This window comes from Megascapheus bottae, chromosome 2 (assembly GCF_031878675.1).
Source record: "Megascapheus bottae isolate mThoBot1 chromosome 2, mThoBot2.hap1, whole genome shotgun sequence".
NCBI classification, from domain to species: domain Eukaryota; kingdom Metazoa; phylum Chordata; class Mammalia; order Rodentia; family Geomyidae; genus Megascapheus; species Megascapheus bottae.
The window spans coordinates 57,135,761-57,159,824 of record NC_143510.1 but is presented as its reverse complement, the minus strand read 5'-3'; the positions used below and the strand labels follow the sequence as shown (position 1 = coordinate 57,159,824).

At 41.5% G+C, this 24,064-nt stretch overlaps 1 protein-coding gene and 1 pseudogene across 7 annotated transcripts in view; one reads left to right on the top strand and one right to left on the bottom strand.

Annotated features, from left to right (window-relative positions):
• The window catches only part of Ppm1h (protein phosphatase, Mg2+/Mn2+ dependent 1H), a 199,276-nt gene that overhangs the window by 41,490 nt on the left and 133,722 nt on the right, over positions 1-24,064 (top strand). The window contains exons 1-2 of one of the 7 annotated variants that reach the window (XM_090327900.1): positions 21,312-21,384; positions 22,476-22,533. The exons of the other annotated variants lie outside the window; for them this stretch is intronic. Coding sequence (XP_090184026.1) covers positions 22,520-22,533 — 14 coding nt within the window. The 5' untranslated portion in view covers positions 21,312-21,384; positions 22,476-22,519. Of the gene's footprint in view, positions 1-21,311; positions 21,385-22,475; positions 22,534-24,064 lie in introns of those variants that run through there. 7 annotated transcript variants of the gene reach the window in all.
• On the bottom strand, positions 17,165-20,809 carry LOC150067146 (ATP-dependent RNA helicase DDX3X pseudogene; annotated as a pseudogene).

Here is a 24,064-nt window from a genome sequence, read left to right as displayed (position 1 = left end):
CTGTTTTTAAATTTGGTTTGACAGGCTGGGAGTGTGGTTGAGTGCTAGGGTACCCTGGGTTCGATTCCTTGTTACTACATACATAAACAAAGCCAGAAGTGGTGCTATGGCACCACTAGCCTTAAGAAAGTAGAGCAGTAGCCTTGAGAAAGTTCAAGGACAGTTCCCAAACCCTGAGTTCAAGCTCCAGGACTGGACAAAAAAAATGAATTTGGTTTAAGGTTTGGGTTTTAAAGGTATATCCTCCTTCCTAGTTGCTCATGTGCTGCTGCTACTCTCCAATAGTAGCCACCATCTTGTCTGAAATATTTGTCATGGTCTGAGTAGTTGCCTCACCATTGCACTTATTTCCCTTAAATTCATTTTCTAGATTGGACAGTAGCCAAAATGAGCTTCTAAGAGTACAAATTAGGTCTCAGCAGCTCCAGGCTTGAAACTGTTGAGTGACAGCTCTTGTATTTGAGGACATAAACAAAATTCTTTACAGTTTCCAATGAGTCCCATGATCTGCTGCCTGTGATCTGTAATTATCTCATTCTCCCAACGGTGTTTCCTGTCTTAGGATCTTTGCACATCTCCTTCTTCAAGAACCACTCTATTCCCTCCCATCTTTCCATGATCAATTTTTTTTATATTTTTGTCTCTAGACACTGTAGTTTATGAGGCTAGTGATCATTTTTATACTTATGTGACCTTATGCATAGGATGTAATTAAGTATTTGCTGAGGAAAACAAACAAAAGAATATTGAATATTGATATAGATGAATGGATTTGTGTGCTACATCATCAACAAAAACGTGGTAAAATGGAAACTTCAATGTTGTTGCAATGAATATATGTGGATTCTAATCATTGCCCTGGCATTTATCAGCTTTGTAATTTTGGAGAAGTCTCCTGACCTGTGTGTCCTCTAATTTGCCTTTTGTTTAAATTGAGGACAAAGATGTTTAGCTACCTGGGGAAGATGATGTGGAGTTCAGATGAGTCACTGAGTAGGTGAACCTTCTTGGAATGGTATGACAGGGCCACCATTGATGCTTGCAGAGATTATGCTGAAGGACCTGGAAGTAAGCCAGCACAGTGACTTGGAACCAGCACTTGCCCAGCTCAGGGAGGGAGAGGGGGATAGCTGAAGCTGCTCAGAACTGTGTCAGTTTGTTCCAGTCAGTAGCTTGTGCCAAGGTCTCCTTTGGTGCACTTTGTCATGGACCCAGAGACTGATGCTCGGTCTAAGCAATTACAGTATCATATCCATGTGGAGATCACATGCTGTCCTGAAGATCCCAACCCTTAAACATGTATTGAAATATGGACTGAACCTCACCATGAATGAGGTTATGGCTTTGGAACTATGATTGCCTAAATTTTTTGTTATGAAAGAATGTTTTAAGTGTTCTTCTTGTTAGTCTTCGAGAGTATGATGGTTAATCTTGGTTGAGAATTTCATTAGATTAAAAAGCACTCAGGAACTTAGTAAGGCCCAACTCTGGGTGTGTATCTATGGAAGCTTTTCTAGAAAAGATTGCCTGATGAAGGAAGACATACCCTGAATGTGGCCAGCACAGTCTCATCGACTGGGCTCAGGTAGGGTAAAAGGGAAAGGAGGATGCCCACCACTGCAGACATTTACTCCGTGCTCCATAATAAGAACTGCTCAGATTATCTTATCTCTTCTATGTCCTCCCCACCACAATGAACTGAAACCACTTTCTTCCTCTTAAGGTGTTCTTCAGGTGATTAAAAGACTGACACAGAAGGTCACTGTGGAGGAAGATGTAATGAAATAGCATACAAATGGACTTTGTAAGTGTATGAGGTATTAGATGAGAAAGTAGTAAATTCAGAATGGTAGAAGAATCCATTTAGTAGCTTCGGATATTATTCCTTAGTAATATATTCTAGTTAAATCTTTTTATTTTCAGCTAGAGTACTGATGAACACAGGTACTTATGTGGACCTTTAGATCCCTTTGGGAAAATAATTTCCATATGTCTTGATTGGTCTAAGAGTAGTATATTTTAAACATTTGCTAGCAAGGGAGTAATGCATTATTTTAATATGGTGACTGCTGAAATGTGTGTAAATGTATTTGTTCTCACACAAAGAAATTATGCATGTTGGATATAAATATCTTGTGGTTGGATTGAGGAAGGAAATGTGCCTCCAGCTAACAGCATCTGAGTGGACAGCCTATCAACATACTTTGATTTTAAATTGCACCAAATGATGTTCAGTGAAACAGATGTCAGAATTGAAATGTTAAGAGCAATGTTAGCATCGAAGACGTACTTTATCTTCTTGTTCCTCACAGTGACCTGGAAGTTAAGAGCAGGTGTCTATAAGAATACATCCCCTTATAGTATTCTGCCATAATGTTGCTTTCTATTTTGAATCCCATCGGTCTCTTATGAATTAACATGGCTTCCTTGTATCTTTGACTTTTAAAGCTAGAGCAGAAGATGTATTTTTTTCAGTTAGCATGTTTATACCTCATCTCAGAAATTCTGATGAGATTGTAAAATCCATACTCACACCGAAGTATAAGTTTATAGTGAAACAGTTGGCAAGAAGCTAAATGCTGTGTTGATTTCCATAGATCTGAGTTTCCAAAGCTTAGTAAGAGCTTCTAGAAGGTTTTCATGCAAATTCTACTAATTAATATTAAAGTCTATGTCCAATATTTCAAAGTTACAAATGCTACAAGTCTGCTGTATATAATTCATGTTTTTTTTCTTTTTTTTTTTTATTGCCAGTCCTGGGCTTGAGCTCAGGGCCTGAGCAATGTCCTTGGACTTTCTCAAGGCTAGAGCTCTACCACTTGAGCCTCAGCACCACTTCCAGCTTTTTTCTATGTATGTGGTACCAAGGAATCGAACCCGGGTCCTCATGCATGCTAGGCAAGCACTTTAACCACTAGACCAAATTCCCAGCCCTAATTCATGTTTTTTAATTAACATATAATTTGCCCATCATGAAGTTTACCTACTTTAAGTTTACAACTCAGTGATTTCTCATCACATTTACAAGGTTATGGAATCATTAGCACTAAGTCTAAAAATTTCATCACCCCAAAGGAAACCATATACTGTAGCAGTAACTTTCCATACTTGTTCATAACCATTCATTAACTTGCTTTCTCTAAATTTGCCTATTCTGGAACATCATTATGAAGTGAATCATAGGACTTTTGTATCTGGCTTCTTTCACGGAGCATAATGTTTTAAAATGTTGTAGCATGGATCTTCTCTATTGTAGTTGAGTAATATTTCATTTTGTAGATAAAACACATTGCTTATGCATCCATCAGTTAAACAGTTGGACTGCTTCTTTTTACTCTTGTGAACAATACTGGGATGAATGTACAAGTACATGTTTGTATGTAAACATGAATGTTTTCAGACTGGTTGGGGACATATCTTAGAGTGAATTTGCTAGATGTTATGATTTTTTTTTTGGAGTGAATTAACTGGATGCTATGATTTTTGTTTAAGTATTCATTTATTTATTTTTATTTTTGGCCCATCCCGGGGCTTAAATTCAGGGCCTGGGCACTGTCCCTAGGCTAGCACACTAACACTTGAGCCATAGCTCCACTTTGGGCTTTTTAAATAGTTTATTGGAGACTAGAATCTCATAGACATTCCTGCGCAGTCTGGCTTTGAACTGTAATCCTTAGATTTCAGCCTCATGAGTAGCTAAGATTACAGACATGAGCCACTGATGCCTGGCTCTTGTTTAAGTTTTTCAGGAACTTCCACGCTGTTTTCTCAAGTATCTGCACCATTTTACACTCCTACCATCAATGTGTGACCATTCTATCTTCTTGACACCCTCACCCACTTTTTATTATCATCATTTTTGTTAAATTCATCGGAGTAGGTATGAAGTGATATCACATTGTGATTTTTATTTGCCTTCCTCATATGGCTAAAGATCTTGAGTATCTTTCCATTTGTATATTCTTCCCGAACACATATATTCATCCTTAGCCTAGATGTTCTGGAAGAACCTAGTATCAGCGTTAGGTCCATTAGTGTTTACTAGTATAAGAAACAACTTGTCTTTTGCCACAGTCTTTCCCTGATTAGGAGAATTGTGTCCAGTAGAGAAAACCAGAAGTGTGAGAGACTTGTCTACTAATATGCCCCATAGAGTCTTCCTTTTGGGTATCTCTCAAATCTCCTTTCCTTCTTTTCTACTGCTACCATTTTTATTTCTGAGTACTGAGTAAAAAAATATGTGTAAAGAATTTTAAAACAAATTGGCATAGATCAAGACTCCAATAAATATCTTCAGAGTTGGAAGTGAAGTACTTCAAAGCAGTGACTGGAATAATCTACTAGAACATTATTTGTAACGTAGATATTGAAACCACAATAGAGTGAAAATATTTTGAAGACAAAGTTGAGGCAGGAACTCTTCAGGGCAACTTAGACACTTGTGCAAATAAAGCATGGTAGGCATGATGATATACACGGCAAGTACTGGCTCTGGGAATACCATCACATGTTTTTTTTTTCCCTTTTTATCTTGTCAGGGTAATGTACAGAGGGGTTACAGTTATGTTTGTCAGCTAGTGGGTGCATACATTGATACCCCTTCTCACAGTTATCCGTGCCTCTACCTTGGACTTCACAGCATGTTGCAGGGACAGATATATGAATGGTTCACACCATGGCCTAGGAGTCTTTGCTGCAGGCCCTGATATTATTAGCTGGGTGATCCTGTGCAAATTTTACAGGTTCTGGGCACCTCAGCTTCCTGGGAACTCAGTGAAGGTTAAGTGTGTTGCCAGGGAAGTAATGAGAAGAAGCTAGTGTTTGGGAAAGTTGACCCCGCTGTGATTTTTCCTTCTCTCCAGAGCTTATTTGTGTCCCATACATATTTATGCATCATCATGTAAGTAAATATCTGGTAATATTTGTCAGTTTATTATAATGTTCTTCATGTAAGTGAAAATGGGGTTTCAAGAAAAATTCAGGTTGTCTGAATGAGATCAGTTGCTACAGAGGCAGTAAGTATATGACACTAGTCACTGAGTTTTTAAAATCTAGCTTTTGTTAGTCTGTTTTACTACTGTAATGGGATGAGGGTAGGATGATTGATTGCTTTGTACCTCAAGGTCCCCTTCACTCTTAAGGGTGGCATGGGGAGGGGACACCAGCTCAGGACCTGCTCTGCAGACACAGACGTTATACAGTCCTTAGACAGGATCTATCACAAATACATACATTTCAGGTCCTGGGAAGGGAGTGTATGCTGAGTGCAAGAGACCCAGCATTTTTCATAGACAGCTTCCAAGTAGTCTGATTGGGCCTTGAGCCATTGGTGGCATTGAGAGACTGTTTTTTAGTGACGCACTGCAGGGCTGGAGGCTGCTGTTACTGCAGCCCTGTGCCAACTGAAAATTCCATCCATCTAGGCAGAGCCACACAGTTCTCTGTTGGTCGACATAAGAAGAAACTGAGACTCTGATGGCAAAAGGAAAGTAGAATGGACTCTAGGTACCAACCCCCAAATAATATGGGAGCTGTGGTGCATCCTGGGAGAACATTACTCTTAGGGCAACAGAAGCAAGTTTGAAAACAATGTTTTGAAACACTGGCTTTGCTGTACTCACAAGGCCTTTCTAGATGAAGAAGTTGGTTTACAGGAACTGGATTTGTATTTCCAATGTCTTAAGTGCTTTTGTTTCCCTGCAGCTATATTTATCAGTAATAAGGGGCTGTGGGAGGGGCCAGGAAGGTCAGAGGAAGGTAGATAAAAGGGCAAAACAATCAAAGAGGAAAGATTTTTTTTTCCTTAAGTTTGAGTGGCATTGATCTGCCCTAAGAATTTCACATTCCTAATGTGTAATAAATGACTGGCAGGGTGGAGGGAGAGCCATGAACATAAAGGCATTGGAGTGCTGATTTAGCACTGAATTTGCAGACAGGGATAGTCGAAGCCAAATTTAATGCTCCAAATCCAGACTTTTATTAATAATAAGCTCTTTCCACTCAAAAGGCAGTTTGCAAATTACCATTTTATATCTTAAGTTCTGTGAGCATTTAAGGACCAGCTCAACATTCTGGTGCATTTTTCTCCCAGGCTGTAATGGGCCATAGGCACAGCTGGACATAGAGATCTACTGTGTACATAAACCTGAGGCAAGAGGGAAAGATAGGGAAATAGCAATTAAGATTGTCCTCAGTGGCAGAGCATGATGGCACACACCTGTAATACCAACTATCAACTATAGAAGATGACAATTGCACACTAGCCTGGGCAAAAATTAGCCAAGTTCTATCTCAATTAATAAGCCAGGTATGGTAGGACATATTTGTAATCCTAGCTGTATCGAAGGCCTAGGTAAAAATAATTATAGTCTGACTCAGGCCCTGGGGGGGGGGAGAATTGTGAGACCCTATATTTGAAAAATGTCAGATTCGAATAATGGCTTAGGAGTGTGGTTCAGTGGTAGAGTGCCTGCCTTACAAGTGCAAGGTCTGGAATTCAAACCCCAGTAAAGACCTCTGTGGAGCTTGTGATATAGAAGTGAGAGTCAGGCACTTAATGCTTAAGTAACATGTAACGTGCTGTTCAACACATTACATCTATTTTAGTGGCTGAAAACTAACATGTCTATGTTGCATATTCTCTGAGTCAAGAATCCAGGAGCAGCTTATCTGTGTTGCTCTGGCCCTCTCTCTCAAGAGTTGCCACCCAGATGTGAACTGAGTTCCTAATCATTTGAAGGCTCAGCTAAAGCTGAAGGATTCTATTGCAAATGGTTTCCTCACATGGGTGACAAATTTATGCTTGTTCAGTGTAGGAAACCTTAGCTGACTTGTTTAAAGCCTTTGACCCAAGGAGCAAGAGCAAAGAGGAAGCCATGATGGCTCTTCTTAGCTAGTCAAATACTAGTATTTTCTATATTAGAAAGTCTTATCCACATCCAAGAGGAAGGAAATAGGCTTCTTTTTTGGGGGGGGGAGAACCGATGTTACAAATTTTATGGAATTTATTTTTTCTCTTTTTCTTTTTTATTTTTAAAGGCAGAATCTAGAAACTTTTTTTTTTTTTTTTTTTGCCTAGGCTGGCCTTCAATTGTGACCCTCTGGATCTCAGTATCCTGAATAGCTAGGATAAATCTTAAAACCAGCAGATCTATGTGTCAGAAAGTACCAAAGACCTTTCTCTAAACTGGTTCTGGAAGCACAGGCAAAGGCCAGTGTGTCCTAGTGGCCTTGGGCAGCACAGACACCTGCTGAGATCAAGAAAGTTAGAAGGAAAAGCTTTGCGCATGTCTCCGTAACACCTCCTCTCATTTTGAGTGCGCAAAGTATCATCTTAAAGCTTAGCCTTAAAAAAATTCTAACCATAGTTACGAATGCTTTTTAGACTTAGAAAAGAAAGGCTGACTGTATTTGGTTATTTGAAGTCGGATAGGGAAGGCAGGAAAACAAGATGAGGGGTGGGGGTGGGAGGAGGGAAATGGGGACCAAAACATGAGAAAGGGTATCAATGCATGTGAAGTAATGCACCTTCTATCTGGTGAATATAATGTAACCCTTCTATTAATTACAATGAAAACAAGAAAAGAAAAAAGGCTGACTGGGTAATCAAGTCTATCTCAGTGAGTAGAGATGTAGAATGACGGTTGTAATTACTTCCATTTAAACAGCTCCATATTGTATAATGGAGTTTCAATGACTTTAAAGCTTTGAGAAATTCTCAGAATTGTATAACATCTTGGAGAGCAGAAAGACAAAACTTCATAAAAATGATTAAATTTTCACTAAAGCATTAACAGGGATTTCCATGGCACATGTTAAGTTTGACAAAAAGAGAGAAATTGATATCTTCCTGCACATGCTCCGCCTTCTGTGTATGAGGCGATGTTTGGCATCTTTGACAAATGGCTTTTTCTCAGCATACTTTTTCAGAGTGACAATTCCGTGAGTCACATATCTCTAAATAAAACATAAAAGCGGCTGACTTTCCTTGCTACTTCTAGGTTGATTTCATCAAGGAAGGTAGCTGTCTACATATTTATAAAAACACACCCCAAGTCACAAAGGTTTGCTACATTTCCTTCCCCCTAAGCTCTTCTTTCAGTTTTCCCCCTCACAGAATGATACTGTTATGTCATAATAAACAAAGTCATTGGGAGAAGCTTCAGAATTATATGTCACTGAGGTCTCTGAAAGCTTTGAAGAGGTGGAAAGAGAGGGTGCAGAAGTATTCATGTCAGCTTGCCATTGTGGGACTTTCAAGTTTATTTAGATCTGAGCCTTTCTCTAAAAGTCTCACCACTGCCACCACAGGTTCTCCCCTTTCCCATAGTATAGACTCCTGTCCTAGGGTGAGATGTATGGCCTGTGGGTCATCTTGTTGATGACCTAACCTTGTTCTGGTTTTATCTTTTTCTTCTCCTTCAGGTGCTACCAGAGTCAGAACTCAGGGCTCACACTTGTTATGCCCTCATACTGCTGAGTCACACCTCCAACCCTGATTCTTACATATACACACATGTTAATTTTAGCATGGAGTCCCGAGTCCCACCAAGGACTAAAGCCACAATCCACCTATTTTAGGCTCCCCATCTTCTCTGGAATCACAAGTGAATGCCACCACCACATCTTCCTCCTCTTCAATGAGATGGAGTATCACAGACCTTTCTGTCCTGCTGGCTGCCTACATTGCTTGAGATAACAAGCATCAACCATGGGTTTGAGAAGGGATCTTGAGAACCACTTTACTTCTTTGGCTAGCCTTGAACTTCAATCCTCCTATTCATAGTCCCTAAAGTAGCTAGGTTTGATTTCAGGAGTGCCCAGCATTTAACTCATGATTTTATTTTTATTTTGGTAGCCTATATTCTAGGTCTTCCGTAATCATTTCTCTTTGTCCACTTTTCCAGGCTAAATACTCCAGGTTTTTTTTTTCCTGCAGTTTGGTATACTATCTCTTAGAAGTCTGTAAAGCAATACTGGAAGTATTGGTGACCAGATTTTCCATAAGTGTGCTTTATTTGTTCTACACAGTATTTTCAAAGTCTAGAAATTTTCCACAGCACAGATCTTTTCTTGAAATACCAACTCTGAGCCATATTCCCATAATGAGCTGGAGCTAGGTACATTTTGCCCTCTTTAGAATGAGCATGTGCTGTATGTGTTGCCATACCCTAGGTGCACATTCTGGCCCAGGAAGCTTATGAGGCCGAGCCCTGCTCTAAGGGCTACAACCTACTTTTCTAGCTGGCCTGGCCCTTCCTTGCAGGAAGTCTTAGCAGTAAGAGTTTTCTTGTCTATCTTCCTCTATGGCCAAAGAATTTCTCCTCTGCAATGCAAGATCCTCTACTCAGAGTAAAATGGAGACTAAGACAAGTATTTGAATATACAAAGAGCTTAATATGTTGGGAGAAGGCAAACACAGCTTGCCAAAAGTAGTCTCCAAGTCAGTATACCCAAAAATAAGAGGGGCAGAGCTACCAACCCCAGGTCTAAAAATTTTGATTGTGTGTTTGTGTGTGTGTGTGTGTGTGTGTGTGTGTGTGTGACATACCTTCATGTTCATGAAGTTTCATAACTTTCATGTCTAGGTTGGCTTCGTTGCATAATCCTCGGTTCTCAGCCTCCTGAGTAGTTAGGATTACAAGTGCAAGCTATTGGTGCCAAGCAAGTTTTGTGGTTTTATTCTTGTTTTGTTTTTGTTGTTTTGTTAGTTGTGGGGCTTGAACTCAGGGCCTGCGCAGTGACCTTGAGCTCTTTTGCTCAAGGCTGGTGCTGTACCACTTTGAGCCACAGTGCCACTTCTGGTTTTCTGGTGGTTAATTAGAGACAAGTCTCACAGACTTTCTTGCCTGGCTGAGTTTGAACGATGATCCTTAGATCTCAGCTTCCTGAGTAGCTGGAATTATAGGCATGAGCTACCAGTGCCCAGCTTGAGTTTTATAGTTTCAATGACACTATTGCATGATCTAGTTAGAGTCTCTGTAATGTTGTAATATGTCTCAGTGTTTAATTTTAGTGCTTCATAATGCGACCTGGCATTCACTTGAGAGACTGCTGTTTCCCACGCTTTGTGGAAGTTCTGTCTAATCTTCACGGGGACCTGGAGGGAAGTTGGTGACCATAGCCCAGGTCACAGAGGACAGAAATGAGTTATAAGCCAGGATCTAGTGACTCTCACATGTACTTTTAGCCGTTCAGGAAACAGATCTGGAAGACTAAAGTTCAAGGTCAACCCCAAAAGAAATGTCTGTTAGATTCCATCTCCAAAAGTAACCAGCAAAAAAGGCAGTGCTGGAAGTTCTGAGCTGAGCAAGTGTAAGGTCTTGAGTTCAAACTCTAGTATTATCAAAAGAGGAAATAGAAGCTGGGCACGGTGGCTCACTCCAGTTAACCACTAGAAAACGGAAGTGGTGCTATGGATCAAGGGGTAGGGTGGTAGCCTTGAGCTGAAGAGCTCAGGGATAGTGCCCAGGTGCCGGTAAAGAGATAAAATAGGACTTTATCCCAGCCTAACTTGACTTTTAAATTGATGGTATTTTCAGTAAACCTCACGCCCAGTCTTAATAGGTTTCCAGGGTTTCCATATTCAGATTGTTGTTTTTGTGCTTAGACAGGCCAGACTCAGTTTTTTCTCTTATCTAGAAAAGCAAATATGTCTACTCCTCCTGAATTACAGTACTGTTGGAATGTTAATAAAGAGGGTGTACATAGAGGTGCTGGATAAGTGACAAAATACTAAGTGCCTAAAACAGAGGATGTAGCTCCATTTTCCCATACCCAACCAATGTTAAGCCTTATTCACCCAACAGCTCCATTATTTCTGTGGCCAAGAAACTTAACAGCAGTGATTAAAACAATTATAAATTGAAGAAGGGATAAGAATGCTTGAAAGAAAAAGGGGGTTGTTTGTTGAAGACTTAACCTTTTTTTTTTTTCCACTCCTGGGGCTTGAACTCAAAGCCTGGGCACTGTCCTTGGACACTTTTTGTTCAGCACCACTTCCAGCCCTTTCCGTGTATATGGTACTGAGGAGTCAAATCCAGGGCTTCATGCATGCAAGGCGAGCAATCTACCACTAGGCCACACTTCCAGCCTGAGATTTAACCTTTTTCTTGGATAGGACAGTGCTGAGATCTGCTGATCCTTCAACATTAAGTGACAGAAACAGCATGAGACAAGGAAGTGACCTTGGACAACCTGGACAATTTTTCTAGTTCAGTTTCCTCATCTGAAAGATGAGACAGTTTATGCAAATCATTCCCCAGGTCTCAGCTCTGATTCTCCATAATCATCAGTTTTAACAACACTGAGCTGTTGTGTCTGTTTCATTAGTTTCTTGATTTTTGTGATTGAATATTTATGAAGCCTTGTAAGGAATACTTTCAAAAGTTCCCATTGTTGATTCTTCTCTTGTAGCCCACCTCACCTCCCACACTTCTCTTACAGTCTCTTTGGGACTTGTGAAGTTTTCCTTTAGTTCTTGGTCTATTTGTTTATTCTGAATTCTGGGTTTCTGGTTTTTGAATGTCATTTGAGAAGTGAATGATTAGGCCTACTGAGGAAATCCCAGCTAGAAGCCCCCACAGCAATGATGGAGTTGACCCTTTCTTGCATTGTTTCAGCCAGCTTTGTCCCTTGGGATCGGAAAGGCCTAGTGCCAAGCTTGAGTAAGATGCTAGCTTGGTTTTTTCTCATTCAGGTGATCTACTTCTTAACTTCAGATTTTTTTTTTTTTTGCCAGTCCTGTGGCTTGAGCTCAGGGCCTGAGCGTTGTCCTTGGGCTTTCTCAAGGCTAGCACTCTACCACTTGAGCCACAGCACCACTTCTGGCTTTTTCTATGTATGTGAAGTGCTGAGGAATTGAACCCTGGTCTTTGTGCATGCTAGGCAAGCACTCTTACCACTAGGCCAAACTCTCAGCCCCTAACTTCAGATTTTTGAATGCAGAACATTGAAGGCTTTTCATTTGTGATTGTTCCATAAGACAATGAGTAGTACAAATTTGGAAGAAGAATTAGGCCTCCTTGGCTGACTGAAGTGAATGAACCGCTATTCAGAGCTTACATTACTAGCTGCAGATGTGAAAGGATCATTTTCCATCATTTCCTGAGACAGTTAACTTCCTCCAAATGCAGCCAGTGCTATTATTAAAGATAATGCAGCTGACTATCAAAAATCAAAGTCACAGAGGGGCTCATTTTGCAAGTTTAAACATCTGGGTTTACCTATGGAACAGGAAGTGGGACAGAAGTATGGACAGATTACTGCTTCTGTTAATTGGTTGTGAAATTGTGATCTCCACACATTTGGTGATCTAAACTTATTTTTTGCCAGTACTAGGGCTGAACTCTGGATTTAGGTGCTGTCTCTTAGTTTTTGCACTCAAGGCTGGCATCATCATTTGCCCACAGCTCTACCTCTGAATTTTTGTGGTTAATTGAAGGTAAGAGTTAGTTACATCGAGTTTCCAGCTAGGGATGGCTATCAACTGAGATTCCCAGATCTCAGACTACTAAATACCATGTCAGCCACCATCAACCAGCCTACCTTGCATTTTATGCAGACTAAGATTTTTCAATTGAGTAATAGATCAAATATGACTGAAAAAGTCAGTAGACAGTCTGTAAGTGGACATCTCAGACTTTGTAGAACACCAAGGAAATGTTTCTTTGTGAAACTGGGGACAATGGAAGAGAAAAGCAGTATGTATATAGGTGGTAAGCTGAAAGTACATTTTTTTTTTTCGCCAGTCCTGGGGCTGGAATTCAAGGCTTGAGCACTGTTCTTGGGCTTCCTCAAGGCCAGTGCTCTACCACTTGACCCACAGCACCACCTCTGGCTTTTCTATGTATGAGGTATCGAGTATGTGCATCCTAGGCAAGCATTCTACCACTAGGCCATGGAAAGTAGACTTTTAAAAGGGAAGTTGTAAGGCCTAGTGGTAGAGTGCTTGCCTAGCATGCATGAAGATCCAGGTACGATTCCTTGGGACCACATACATAAAAAAGCTGAAACTGGTGCTATGGCTCAACTGCTAGAGCACTAGCCTTAAGGAAAAAGCCCAAAGACAGTGCTCAGGCCCTGAGTTCAAGCCCCAGGACTGGCAAAAAAAAAAAAGGTAAAAGGTTGTAGAATCTGTTACAAAAGCAAGACAAGAAAGGCTTTTTCTACTTGGCAGTTACACATGGCAGGGTTGATGAATGAGTGTCTATTAGTCAACTAAGTCAGCTGTGCAAGATCCCCCAGGGAAGGGTCTAGCCTATATCTGGTGCCTGTTACAAAATATTAACTTATACCTGGCTACCAACCTCTGGGTAGCGTTCTCTGAAGAGCACAAAGATGGAAGAATGCAGAGCTCTGAGTCTTTGGATTGTTGTCGATTCACTAGGGTGGAAAGATACATAACTGTATAGTTGTAATAATAAAAGATGGTCTGTGGAAGCCAATGGATAAAAAACTATCAAATCAACCAGCACATGGCTCATGCATACACTACTAGCTACTCAGAGGGCTGAGATCTGAAGATCATAGTTTGAAGCTAGCCCCAGGAGGAAAATCTTTGAAACTCTTTCTCTCTCTGTCCCTCTCTCTGTCTCTCTTCCTCTCTTCCCCCCTCTCTCCTCCCTCTCTCTCTCTCTCTTTTTCTTCTTTTTTTTTTTTTTTTTTGCCAGTCCTAGGCTGGAGCTCAGGGCCTGAGCACTGTCCTTGGGCTTTCTCAAGGCTAGAACTCTACTACGTGAGCTATAGTACCACCTCTGGCTTTTTTTTTTCTATGTATGTGGTAACAAGGAATCAAACCTAGGCCTTCATGTATGCTAAGCAAGCACTCTACCACTAGGCCAAACTCCAGGCCGAAACTCTAACCTCTTAATCACAAAAAGCCAGAAGTAGAGCTGTGGCTCAAGTGATAGAGCACCAGCCTTACACACAACTTGAGGACAGGGCCCAGGCTTTGAGTCCAAGTCCCCCAAACCACCAAAAAAAAAAAAGATACCTGGTAGAAAATGGGTTCTTAGCAAGAGAGAGGACATGAAACATCTTATACATTCCAATCCTGTTGTTCTGCCTGCTTTTTCTTCTGCTTAATTTCTCTTGTTAGAATTTAGTTTTTCTCCTTAGGAAGCAGAAAAAGATGAAAAGATTGAAAAACACTGCTTCCTTCCCTATTCTCCTCCCTTTCACTCCTATGTTTCCCTCTTCCCTTTCTTGCTAATTATTCAGACTATGTGAAATACAAATAATTATGCCAGAACAAAGCTCAAAGATTATAGACACGCAAAAATATCCAATACTCATTAAGGTAAAATTTAAGATATCTGCTGCACAGTCCCATTGGGTTATCAAGGAGGAAAATAGGAGTCCCTTGGTTTTCACTAGACAGAGCCTTGGACTAATGTACTGAACTGTATTTTCTTTCTCTTTTTAAAGACAGGCTTTCTTTGTAATCCAAACTCATTATCTTCCTTCATCCATCTCCCCAGTGCTGGAATTACAATAATATACCACCATACCTACTTTATGTAGATTTTGTTAAGAAACTCAACTAATTTTTCACACGTTAGCATTTAGTTTTTTCTAGTTTTTTTCTGTTAATTCATTTTTTTATCTCCTTTGTTTCTTATGCACTAGACTTTATGCCTTGAGGCTTGGCTGGACTACTTTACATGTGATGTTATGCAGCTGTTTTGTACCCAGTCATAATGTTGGCTGTCTCAATCAAGGTATATATTTGATGGCTTGGCTAGGATGATATTCACCATTTCACTTGTTCAAATATGTTTATCTCCATAAAATTCAGAAGTCACATGTGAGGTGACACTACCTAAGGTTGATCTCACCTAAGGATGCTGGTAATTATTCATGATTTTTGCCCAAATCAGTTTTGGCCCTAAGGATTGCAAATGACTGTTTGCTAGCTCTCGATTCTTCTATAAATATGCTGGCACTTTCTATAAACAACTTTTCTTTACATCTTAGATTAGGCTACTGTTAAAAAGTATCACTTACTGGGTAGTTTAAAAATAAAAGACTTACTTCTAGAAGATCTGGAGGCCACAATATCAACTCAGGGATGCCAGTTCTCAGTAGGTTCCAATAAGAACCTCTTTCTGGTTGCAGCAGATGACTTCCTGTTGCATCCTCACATGTGGGAAGAAGAGCACAAGAGCTCTTGGGCATCTCTTTTATGAGAACATTAATCTCATTTATCCCTTTTCCTTGGTATTCTAACATTTCAAAAGCCTTACCTTGACATGACATGGGAGGTTATGACTTTAACCTGTGAATTTTGACAGTGACATATTCATTATAAAAGTGTTCACTATCATGAAAGTACAGTTTTTCCTAATTATCTAGTCACTGTTTCTTTCCTTTAATTATTTTAAATAAAATTGTTTTATTTTCAAAGAAGGTAGTGGCCTAATGGTCGAGTGCTTGCCTAGCATGAATAAAGCCCTGGGTTTGATTCCTCAGTACCACATACACATAAAAAGCTGGAAGTGGTACTGTAGCTCAACTAATAGTGCCCTATCCTTGAGAAAGTTTAAGCACAGTGTCCGATCCCTGATTTCCAGTCCCAGAACTGGTGAAAAAAAGAGGGGGGGGGAGGGAGGAAGGAAGGAAACAAGGAAGCAAGCAAGCCAGCCAAGCTAGGATGATAAATTATCTCCAATGGCAGAAATTTCAATTTTCATTTTAACTGTGGCTGGACTTAATTTTTTTTCTGCTAAAACCTGCTTTTGATGCTCGAATCATTATGAATTTAACCAGTTAACAGGCCCTTCAAATACATTCCTGTCCTTCTGAAATAGCCTCCATCTTTAAGCGATTTTCTTTCACTCGCTGTGTATTTCAATATCATGCCTGAAACCATTCTGCCATGAATCCCCAGCTTCCTTAGTTGGGGATAGTTCTTAGAAACCAGCCCCTGGAAGTTCACAATGCTCACTTTAGAGTGCCCTTACTTTCAGTCCCCTTAAGTGGATGCAGTTATTTCACCATTTTTTGTATTGAAAACTGAAATTAAGCATAAGGTTTTTCTTTACTTGGATTTTATTAAGATTTATGGCTATTTTCTCTATCCTAATGAGTAATTGTTTCAAAATTTCAGAACTGATGCTTCTACAGAAAAACAGTAAAAATGCAGCCCCTAGAAAATCAATTGGAATTGTGGCTACCCTTAATTGATGGAGTTTATTGAAAGAAATCACTTTGACAGAAAAAACTCTTAACTCCTGAAGGTGTGACCAGGAATATTCTCTAAGTACAAGTTATCTCAACTGAATTGTATGTTACAAAAACACACCAAGGCGCATTACCAACTAGAGGTTATGGTGTTGCACAGAGATCACAATACATTTTCAGTGTTTCAAACATGTCATTTTGAATAATTCATTTCCTCGGGCTTACTGTAAGACCAACAATCTTGAGATCAGGGAGGAAAAAAAGAAAACCCGTTGTATGAGAATGTGAAACCAGTGTCTTCGCCTATCACCTTTTCCTTGCAGTTAAAGAGCAATTCTTAACTTCTGTATTTAAGCCTGAAATAAAGTCTTTGTATAAGTCCTGAAAAATAAAATAGTAGAAATATTAAACAAATTTTAATACTTTTTTTTTTTACATTTTATCTCATAGTTATTTGGAAGTTACTTGCAATGGACAATGTTAGTGCACTTTGGTATGCTTTTGGTTTTTTCTCAATTACATGATCTATTTTTTCTTAACTTTTAAAATATGTACTCATGTATTTTTTTTCCTGCAGTGCTGGGGTTTGAACTCAAGGCCTTATACATAATCTCTATAAGATGCAATTATTTTTAAAGATGTATCATTAGAAAAGTTTAGTTTTCATTATTCACATTCACATCTTAATTTTCTCAGACAAATGTACAGCTGGGTACCTGTGGCTTATACCTGTAATTCAAGCTACTCAGGAGGCTGAGACCTATTTAAAAAAAGACTGAGCTTTCCCCAGGAGCCTCCTAACTCCATTACAACCAAAAAAGCTTAAAGTGTGTAGTTCAAGTCCCAGGACTGACTGGATCAGCATTTTACTATAACCTAGAGAACACAGTATTAGATTCCCCAAACAAGCAAAAACTTTTCATGAAATGTTAACACTTGTTAATGAATTGAATGAGCTTTAAAAGAATGTGAAATTTCAAAATTGTAAATCAGTTAAACTTTTAATTACAAAAACACATACTATGCATTTTCAAAGATTGCCAGTTTTAAAAGTTATTAGCTATCTGCTCATTCTATAGCTACAATAACTTGTAGAAATTTGTGGGCATGTTGTAAAGCAGTTATTTGGTACCTGTAAATTAGCACTAAAATCAGTTTATGAAATCATAGATACTATAAGGGTTTTTTTTAACCTTGGTATTTATGAAAGCACATGAAGTGTACATTCAATATCAGACTTGATGCTTTTTTTAAATTTTTATTTTAGCTCAAGTTCAGCAAATTTAGTCAAAACAATTGATATCTGGAGCATTACTGAGCCAACAAGATATCAAAATAAAAAGCTGTGTAAAGTTAAAGGCACAGTATATTAACAAACAAATGATTGTCAGTCACAAAATTATAAATGTAGTTTGAGGGTAAGGCGGGAGGGGAGTTAATTCAAACTAACGCAAAAAAAATTTTCAAACCACCTTCCAAAGAGGGCTGATGATTGTGCCTTTTTTTTTTTTATCTTTTCTTGTGACCTTGAGCTCTCAAAAAAAATTTTTTCCCATTGGAGAATCACAGCTGGTAATATACTTGGAGCTCTTGAAGCTACACAAGGTATAGTCTGGCTAAGTTATATGTGGTTTCCAAATTAGCTTGTTTGGCAGGTTGACCCACTGCACAGCAGGCTCAGTTACCCCACCAGTCAACCTCCTGGGAGTTATAGTTTCCTCCATATCCATCGCTGTTGTAAAAGCCTCCATAGCCACCTCCACCAAATCCTCGGCTGCTGCTATGGCCACCTCCACCACTGCGGCTGTTGCTCACACGGCTGTTGCTGAAGCTGGAACTGCTGGCACCACTACTCTGGCGATAGTCTCTAGCACCAAAGCCGCCACTAAATCTATTGCTCTTTGAACGTCCACGACTGCTTCCCTTGTAGTGGTATTCAAAAGCCATGTTTTCTAACCAAGATGGCACTTCTTGTTTTGCTTCAATAAGAAGATCCAATAAATCCTTAGTAATGTTTATGTTCCTCTCATTTAAGAATGAAGTGGCAAGGCCAAGGTTTCCTACACGTCCTGTGCGGCCAATGCGATGGACATATTCTTCGATATCACTAGGCAAATCGAAATTGATCACATGTTTCACATTTGAAATATCTAGCCCTCTTGCTGCTACTGCTGTAGCCACCAGGATTGGGCTTTTTCCAGAACGGAACTGTCGAAGGGCCTCTTCCCTATCTCTCTGCGAACGGTCTCCATGGATGCTGGTACATGCATACCCTTCGTGGTATAAGAAATCCTCCAGGGAATCTGCACCTTTTTTGGTCTCCACAAATACTAAGGTGAGAGAATCTTTCCCTGTGGCGTTGAGGAGGTCGAGCAGGAATGACCGTTTGTCTGGTTCTTCCACCCAGACGACTTTCTGTGTAATGTTCTCAGAAGTAGACCCAACTCTTCCTATGGCCAGGAAGATATATTCATCCAAGAAATCACGGGCTAGCATCTGTATTTCCTTCGGGAAAGTAGCACTAAACATCATAGTGTGGCGGACACCTTTTGGAGGCATAGTGTCTTGCTCAACAATCCTACGTATCTGAGGTTCAAACCCCATATCCAGCATCCGGTCGGCTTCATCCAACACCAAGTATTTGCAGAAATCTAATCCAATCTTCCCTCTTTCCATCATATCCACGAGACGGCCTGGCGTGGCCACTAGTAAGTGGCACCCACGTTCTAAGTCTCGAATCTGCTGGCCGATATCGGCGCCGCCGTAAACCACACAAGGACGAACTCTGGATCGGTACGAGAACTTTCTGGCTTCCTCATAGATCTGCACGGCCAGTTCTCTGGTTGGTGCCAACACCAGGGAGATTGGGTATTGCTTGCGTCGCCCATACCTTCCGTTCTCCTTCATGGCTCTCAAAGCCTCCCCTGGACCATCTGAATAAATCTGACTCAGGATAGGCAAGAGAAATGCTGCAGTTTTTCCAGATCCGGTTTGGGCGCAAGCCATCAAGTCTCTTTTCTCCTTGATAATGGGAATCGCGTGTTTCTGCACCGGAGTCGGGCGAGTGTACCGAGTAAGTTCAATGTTCCCCATGATAATTTCTCCCATCTCGACGTCGCTGAAACTCTCGATGTGTGGGGGGCAGTTGTTGCCCGTCGCTTCCACCGGAATGTCGTCGTATTTCTCAAAGTTAATCCCCGTGTTGCCTCCGGAAAAGAGTTCTTGCTCCAAGCGTTCGCTCGGCGGGAGGGGCTTGGACCAGTCGTCTTCATCCGACCGGTCGCACCAGCGACTGTTCCCGCCGCGTTCAAACTTGCCGAAGCCGCCGCCGCGGTCTCCGCGGCTGCTCCCGACGCCGCCATCGTAGTCGCTCCGCCCCCGGTCGTCAAACCTTCCCCGGGAGCCACTCCCGCGGTCGGTGAAGAAGCTGGACTTGCCCCTCGAATCACTCCGGGACCCGAAGCTGCTGTAGGCATCCTTCTCCTTGCCGGAGCTCCACCCTAAACCGTCCCGGTCGTAACACGCCCTGGCCGCGTCGCGGTTCCGTAAGTGAGGAGGGATGTAGCGGCCTTTGCTGGCCGTGCTGCCTCCGGCCTGATTCTCCGGAGAAGCGTTCAAGTCTAGGCCCGAAAGCTGCTGGTCCAGCCCAACAGCATTTTCTACCGCCACATGACTCATCCCTGAAGGGTACGGAGACCGCGAGTCTTCCGCCGCCGCCTCTGAGCGAGGGTTAGCTTCGCCACAAACGCCTTCCCGCACGAGCACGGTGGCGGCTCCGGAGTGCATGGCGTGCGTGCGCGGCCCACGGATGTAATCTAGCCACTTAAAGGCTGCGACGTCAGCACGTACGCACGGCCTCACGTAAGCACGTCGTCATGGGCTCCTCCCCCCGAGCCAACTCCCTCCTCTTCCTTGGCAGTCGAGCTAGCGTTTTTTTTTTTTTTTTTAATTCCTAACCTTGCGAGATTTCCTTCCCAGCCTCGCGAGATTTCCTCCTGGCTGCCGTCGCCCCTCCCTCATTGTCTTGCGTTGGAGCCCTCCGGCGGGGGGTGGGGGCTGGGGTGGGGGGGAGGGTGTCGGGTGATGTCCTAATTCCGTTTGAGTTTCCTTCCCCTGTTCTTTGTGAATACCCTGGTCTCCGTCTCCAAGATCTCGCGAGAACTGGACCTTGTCCGCCCTCCAGCCCTTCAGCTACCGTGCTTTCCAAGTTACCCTAGGCCTCCCGTCTCCGCTTTTCTCTCCTGCGCACCCAGCCTCATTTTCCTTCCTTCCTGCCGTTCTTTCTTCGCCCTCAGTTCCTGGGCTTTGGAGATGGCTGCGGGATGTTTCTGGTCTAATTCGCACTCACTGGAGCGCAGCGGGCCACGTGGCCACCGGGATCCAGCGCGGTGGCCATTTTGTGGAGCGGTGTGGGGGGGAAACAACACACGCAAAAAAACGGTGACTTGAATAGTGTTCAGAATGGGGGCGGGGAGGGGTGGGGGAGGGGTGGGGGCTAAGTGAGCAGGAGGAGCACCCCGAGATGGTGACGGTGGGGTTATCATCTTAAAACTTAAGAGAGAGGTCAGTGTTTCACCACTTTGTAAGTTATACGTCTTTGAAGTAGACTCGTGTTATCCACCACCCCCACCCCACCATCCTGCTAGCCTAGGCCCGCCCGGAACTCTCCAGCCTCCAGCTTCAGCCTCTGGAGTGCTGAGGTTATAAACTTGCATCACTATGGCTAGCCCAGTCACCTCATAATTGCCAGGGCGGGGGGAGGGGGGAAACAGGTGGGGGGGGCACTTGAACTTTGCTTAACCCCTGAAACTTGGTTCCTACTTAAAACTTTACCCACGACAGAGTCCGGGTGCTGGGGGCTCATCCCTCCCACATTCTTCCTTACTCAGAAGGCTGAGATCTGGAGATTGCAGTTCAAAGCTAGCCAGGGTTGAAAAGTCTGTGAGACTCTGGTCTCTAGCCTTTTGGCTCAAGTGGCAGGCCATCAACTTTGAGCACAAAAAAAAGCTCAGATTAAAGTGCCGAGTATAAGCCCTATTACACACACACACACACACACACACACACACACACACACACACAAACACAAATAACAACAAGCAACTCTTTAACTCAATAGGCTTCTTTCATCCCCAGATACCCTGGTGTTCCTTCTGCAACCAAAGCTGGTCTGCCTTCTTTCTCTGCACCGTAGGACCGTTGGTGAGACAGGCTTTGGGGATGGGGGAGGGGGGACCACAAGGCAAATTTACCACTGGGCCGTTTAAAATGAGTCCATTTTTTTCTGGACTCAAATTTCCATTAAATGGGACAAACCTTTTGGGGAGGTTGGAATAAGATATAGTGTCATATGGATGGTAAAAGTATTGTTTGAGTTAACACCTTTGACATGGGAACTGTTACCTAAGATGGCAATTTTCCATTCGGGCTAGACACTGCTAAATAATCTAAATGACATTTAACTTCTTTTATTGTTGCCACTTCCCTGATGAGAAACAAGTGTCCTATGCAATGGCGTTCCCTCCACCTCCTTGTTGCCATTTCTCTCTTGTTGCCCATCTTTTCCTAATGTGAATCTCATGTGTAGTAGACTCTCCATCAACATTTTTCAAGTCTCCCTTCTCCCATATACCTTTATGTTCATAATTTTCTTTGTTGGGGCTCTTGCTTGGAGCCTGAGTGAGTGCTGTCCCTGACCTCTTTTATTCGTGGCTAGGGTGTTACTTTGATCCATAGCACCATTTCCAGTTTTCTGGTGATTAATTGGAGAAAAGAGTCTTGGAATCTTTCCTGCCTGGGCTGACTTAGGACCATGATCCTCAGATCCTAACCTCCTGAGTAGCTAGGATTCCAGGAATAAACCACCAGCATGCAGCCAGAATGCTTATTCCTTACCTTTTCCAATCATCTTGTTTCCCCCCTTCCCTTCTCTATTTCAAATATACAATATACTAGGTATATACAATGTACTAGGTAACAAAGTCAGATATTCTTAATCACAGATTTTTGGACTATAGCATTTGCAGGAATGCTTTATAAGCTAGTATTTTGGAAAATGTAAGAAGAATTTGTGTGTTATTCATTTGGTGATTAATTTATACTTTGTGTCAATGCAGAAAGGTCATGTTGCAAGCAACATTCAAGGATATAATTTCAAAACATAATGAAATGAGAAAATTACCCACATGCCCTTTTTATGAAGAAAAAATCTTCCTCCTGATTTCCTGTCTTAGGCTCCTGGTTCCGCTATTAAAATTCATTCTCAGTCATTGAGAGCCTCTTTCTTATTACAGCCAGGATTCTGGGACAATGAATCTATTTTAATCTCGAGGATGAAATGCAGCAAGGAAGGTAAACAGTTACCTCACTTTGACTCTGGAATTTCCAGCTGTTTCTGCGACTTATGTAAGTTCTTCCATATCTCAGGGTCATGGCTAGGACTAGTGATTTCATTTCCTCGGTTGATAAAGTTCTAATGACTAAACATCTTAGTCTCTTTCTCGATGGTAGGCTTCAATAATAGCTTTCTTCATGAGTTTACATTTTACTCCTAGAATACAATTTACTTTTCAAAATAAACCTGATTAGCTCAATTGATAATCCAATGTTTTTTGTTGTTGTTTGTTTGTTTGTGGGGAAGGTCATGGGGCTTGAACTTGGCCTGGGGCTGTCCCAGAACTCTTCAGCTCAAGGTTACCACCCTACCCTTGAGCCAATCCCCACTTCCTATTTTCTAGACATTAATTGGAGATAAAAGTCTCTGGGCCTTTTGTGCCCAAGCTGACTTTGAAACTTGATCCTCAGATCGCAGCCTCCTGAGTAGTTAGGATTACAGGCGTGAGCCACCATGCCCAGCAATAATCTGATGTTTAAGAGCTTAAATATTGTTGAACAGTCACTCTCAGAGGTGTACTGACTGTTTTGGGGCACACTGTCAAAAAATCTTCTTTTTGTTCTCATGTTGTTTTGCTTCTTCTTAACACAGAATAATACCTGTTAATATTTAAGCTCATTTAAAAAATTTTAACTCCACATTATCACTATTACTCTGAAATAACCTTTCATTCAGCAAAAACTTACTGCTTGCATATATCAGGCACTGTTAGTTTATAAGGATCCAAAGTCAAATATGACTCTCTGCCTTCAAAGTGCTTATGGTTTAATAATTACAGTATAACAAACATACACTGCAAACTGAAATATAGATTCTTTAGCTTCCATTTAGCAACTCTCCAAGGAGAATTTATTATAGACTATTAGCGTTAATCAGACATTTCAAGGACAGTCTTCGGAACAGCTATAACTAGAGGCTCCATTTGGACTCTGTATTTCTAATCTCTGCTCTGTCCTTATATAATCTTCCTCTTTCACCTTCCTGTCTGTCTCTGAACCTCTGTCTTTCCTTCTCCCATCTTTATTTTTGATTTTCCATGCAAGGGCTCTTTATTATTATTGAATCAAGTGGCCTTTCATAGACCACAGAGCAACTTTATTTGTGGGGTAGAGGAGGGGAAGAAAGGCTAGACCTAAGAGATTCTGAGTAGAGAAAAACATGTCTTTGCCAGGTTTCTGCATTTTACTTTCAGTGATCCTCTTGATTCCCACAGTTGCACCATTTTATAGTTAAAGAAATAAATTTAGGGGATGGCAATGTGGCTTAGTGGTTGAGTGTTTGCCTAGCATGTATGAAGCCCTGGGTTCAATTCCTCGGTACCACATAAACACAAATGGCCAGAAGAAATGCTGTGGCTCAGGTGGTAGGGTGCTAGCCTTGAGCAAAAGAAGCTCAAAAACAGTGTATAGACCCTGAGTTTAATCTCCAAGACTAGCAAAATGTGGGAGGTGGGAAGAGAGGGGGTGAGGAGAAAGAAAGAAAAGGAGA